General features: G+C 53.9%; 2 protein-coding genes across 2 annotated transcripts; one reads left to right on the top strand and one right to left on the bottom strand.

Moving 5' to 3' along the window:
• Positions 1 to 211: 211 nt before the first annotated feature.
• On the top strand, positions 212 to 672 carry PPTG_20664 (hypothetical protein). Its single transcript, XM_008892862.1, has one exon. It carries the CDS (start codon positions 331 to 333, stop codon positions 622 to 624), a length of 294 nt encoding a protein of 97 aa, XP_008891110.1. The 5' UTR covers positions 212 to 330; the 3' UTR covers positions 625 to 672.
• Positions 652 to 2284, bottom strand: PPTG_00126 (hypothetical protein). The gene has a single exon (XM_008891491.1). The coding sequence runs from the start codon at positions 2213 to 2215 to the stop codon at positions 848 to 850; it is 1368 nt and encodes a 455-aa protein (XP_008889739.1). The 5' UTR covers positions 2216 to 2284; the 3' UTR covers positions 652 to 847.
• Positions 2285 to 3650: the final 1366 nt, after the last annotated feature.

Below are 3650 nucleotides of genomic sequence, written 5' to 3'. Positions count from 1 at the left end.
GGCAGAATTGGAACAGCGCTGGTTTGGTGTAGCAATAGTGCATGAGTTACTGAGTGCTGGGATGAACGAGCAGACTGCTTCAACTTTTGAACTGTTGAAAATGCGTGCAGCCTCTTTCTCAATCGTAGAGGTCCGTTGAGTCGGTAAGGTTCACATTGGATACAGTTGAGCACCCATCGAGATCCTTCTAGTAATGAGCTTTTTGGGAAGAGACGTAGTGAGGAAAGCGCCACAACCAACCGTCCACAGCGTCTTTTCGTCGCTATCCTAGCAGTAGCCAACCGTATCGTTCATTCTCGAATTCCTGTCCGCGCAGACGCGAAGCATGCAATGTCGTGGAGCTCGACACCCAGCGCTAACGCCGGCATGAATTGGCTGGGGTACTCTAGCCGCGAAGAACTTGAAGCCAGCGGCATCCTGGACAAGTGGGCGCAGAAACAGCAGCAAAACAACCTTCTTCCTCCGCGACACTCGTCAGTTCAACTGTGTTCGCGATGCCAGGGCCATCGTATTGAGAAGATCGTGTACAACTCAATGGTGCTGGGGCAGAACTGCTCACAGTGTGACGGCGAAGGTGTAATTCCACCACAACAGACATCTCCGATGAGAACAACGAGCGCGTAAGAAGCGCATTAGACAAGAAAAGGGAGATGCGAGATCCAATTGATGCAGTTTTATTTCAAAAAAAAATATTTTTCACTTCTTTGCTTTCGTGAATTCCTCACGTACGCACTACAATTACACGCTACGCCGATGTATGAACACTTCTTGCGAAGGCCTCGGTGTTGGTACGCGCCCGTTTGAAGGGCGTGTTGGCTGCTTCGCCATATCTTTTTTTTCTGGTCTTTTACTCGACGAAGAGCAGGTTGTCCAAGCCGAACTCTTCGGTGTTAGACGGCACCCCGCGCTCCTGATGGCACGGCTCTTTGGTCGGCATGCCACAGTTCACAGTGGACGACACACCTTGATAATTGTTGTTGGCGCTTTCCTGCCAGTCGAACTCGTTCTTGCAGTCGAATTCGAGCGGAAAGGCGCCAATTTCGAGGTTTGACGACGAAGCCTGTGCGTCCCAGATCCACGGCTCCAAGAACGCACCTTGTAGCGCTGCGTCAGCCGATGTATTGGCCGTGTTCGGGTGGGTGTTACCCGGTGGATACGGATGAGGCTGCGTATCAATGTGCTTCAAGTCAAATGGCTTAAGTGCGTTGTTGTAGTTCGAGTCGGACGAGAACGCAGTGTTGTTGGCCATTGAGAACCGGTATCCACCCAGACCAGACGTACTGGAGTCCGTGTGGTTCGAGAACGACGGCGTCAACGACGCAGGTGGCGCAGTCCTCGGCGTAGCAGACAACAAATGGTGTGGCTGCAGTGGCGGCAAGATGAACTGCTTGAACGAGTCATCACAAAAAGCTTCCAGTCCGTTGAGCGGCTCGGCTGTTTCTTGCTTTATCGTAATACTCGGACGTGCCAGTTTCTTAAGAGCAGGCTGGTGACTGAGACTGTGGCGGAAGGCGTTGCTCTCCATGCCTGCATTGGCGTTAGGACTGCGGTACATGTCCGCGAACGGGTCGGCCATACTGACAGACACCTGAACATTTACCGGGCGACGACGCGGCAAAATGTTGTCGCTTTGCTTTGCTTTGGCCTTGGCGATGCCATTGCCGACGATGCGTCTCTTGATCGGAATCCCGTTCAGCATCGAAGCGGGCGGAGGGATCACTTGCGTGCTTTTCTGGCGCCATTGGTCCCGGATGGACATGTTCGAGTTGTTGTTGGCCGAGAGATCAGGTGGGAAGCAGTTGTGACTGAAAGTGCAGACGCCACTGGACTGCGTCTTGGTCCATTTGCGGAAGCCAAAGTTGTTGAGTTGTCGCTGGAAGCTGGCGAACTTCTGGTGTTTGAAGTATTTGGGCAAGATCTCGCGCTCGAAGCGCTCCATCTCAAGGATGTGGAACGCAGTGACGCTGTTCGGAGTGAGCTCCTTGTTCTGCACCCATGAGATGATGTGAGGGTCCTCCGTTTGCAGGATCGCATACAGCGAGCGCAAGAACTTGGGCACTTTACACGCAGCGGCCGAGGCTGCCAGAGCGGCAGGCAGATCCGTCGCGTCATGGACAGTCTTGACCTTACGGCCGTGAGACGACACCCGAGCGCGCTTGGTGGGTCTAGTAGCAGAAGAGTCCGAAGTCGGACGGACGGTTTTCGCGGACGGCATGACTATTGCCGTTTAGACACAAGAATTTCGATATTCGACTGGGGGAGGTTGGTCACGGGGACTGGAAATCCGCGAATGAACCGTGGAAAGAGAGACCGAGAACGTTTGCTGGGAGATGGCGGCGGGGCAGCATTGTCCGCCGGGTCTGCCGGTGGGCATACGGCAAAAATGTATACTGTCCAATCAGACCGCGTACTGCGCGACCCGTTGGATCGCGTCCCAGTGACGGGAGACGGGGCGTCAAGATACTTTCGGGCTTATCTTATCTGGACGACAGCGCGAGCAGCTCCGATGGCAGGAGCTATGGGCTCCAGCATGCCGTGAAAATGTTGGCAAACTTTTGTCATTTGCGCTACGTTATAGAGACAAACGGCAGCGATGGCTGCACAAGTCGCACCCAGTTCGATTTGTCGCGGTACACCCCCCACTTCGTTACGGTATGCTTGCGGAATACTGTGGTCTCTGCCAAGTGCCCCACGCTACAGCGAAAAGATAGGCTCTACAGCCGCGTTAGCAGCAATGGGTGCAGTTCTTTCCAGAACAGGCAAAAACGGCCTTACCGTTCGCCGCGCGACAATCTCTGACCAGTGTCGTTGAGCGGGTAAGTTGACGTTGGTCAGACGACCTTCGTGCAGAGCGCCATGCAAAAAAAAAAAAATCTAAGCAGGGGCAAAGGCAGCTATAAATTCAAAACCAAAGGAGACATTAACCCAGCCAGAGTTGTCCACATCACTGTGAACTTCACAGTTTTTTTTTTGCATGCATGGTTCCCATGCGCGATCCAAGAAATGACGTGCTGGGGATGAGTATCAGCGTTCCAAGGCCACATACAAACGCCAAGTAATCATCCGTTGCGGGCCAAATTGAAGTTCGCCGGTGTTTGTGTAACGGGTGGTTCTCTTTGCCGGAACAAGCGGCGAACCTTTTTCCCGAACCAAATCAGCGCTACGGTTTTTCGAACACGACGCAAGCCGATCCGAACACCGCACGTAGGTCCCTGCGTTGGGCGCTGCTGTCACTATGCGTAGGCCATCGGATCAGTTTATGCTGCTCCTTCTTGCTCTCTGGAGATCTCAGCCGGTTGCAGCAGCTTCCATACTCGTTAGCAACGAGTTGTTGCTCGATTTTGAGCTCCACCGAGAGGGCGATCGTGTTACGCGAAGCGAAACGCGGATGGATAAGACGCTACTCGCGATTCGCACGGCCCATTTTATGATCTGTAAATCAGCGTGCGTTTGCTTGAATCTACTCTTTGGCGTCTTCCCGCGGCGCGAAGGCGGTCTGGTCGTGAGCCCAGCGACGCAGCGCGCTGTCGCCGTCGTCTGTCTGCTACAAGCCAGGATACCCCGATTAAAGCACGTGCATCCTTGGTGGCTTGAAGCACTCAGCTTCCCAGTACTCACGTGCGAGTTGCGCTCTCTTGGTCACCGCTGAC

Source organism: Phytophthora parasitica, assembly GCF_000247585.1.
Source record: "Phytophthora parasitica INRA-310 unplaced genomic scaffold supercont2.1, whole genome shotgun sequence".
NCBI classification, from domain to species: Eukaryota; Oomycota; class Peronosporomycetes; order Peronosporales; family Peronosporaceae; genus Phytophthora; species Phytophthora nicotianae.
Note: the sequence above shows the minus strand (reverse complement) of the source record. Positions and strands in the feature narration are given on the sequence as shown.

What these genes read in the sequence shown, in the direction of transcription:
- PPTG_20664 (XM_008892862.1), top strand. Translation starts at nt 331, where the DNA reads ATGTCGTGGAGCTCGACACCCAGCGCTAACGCCGGCATGAATTGGCTG.
- PPTG_00126 (XM_008891491.1), bottom strand. Translation starts at nt 2,215, where the DNA reads ATGCCGTCCGCGAAAACCGTCCGTCCGACTTCGGACTCTTCTGCTACT.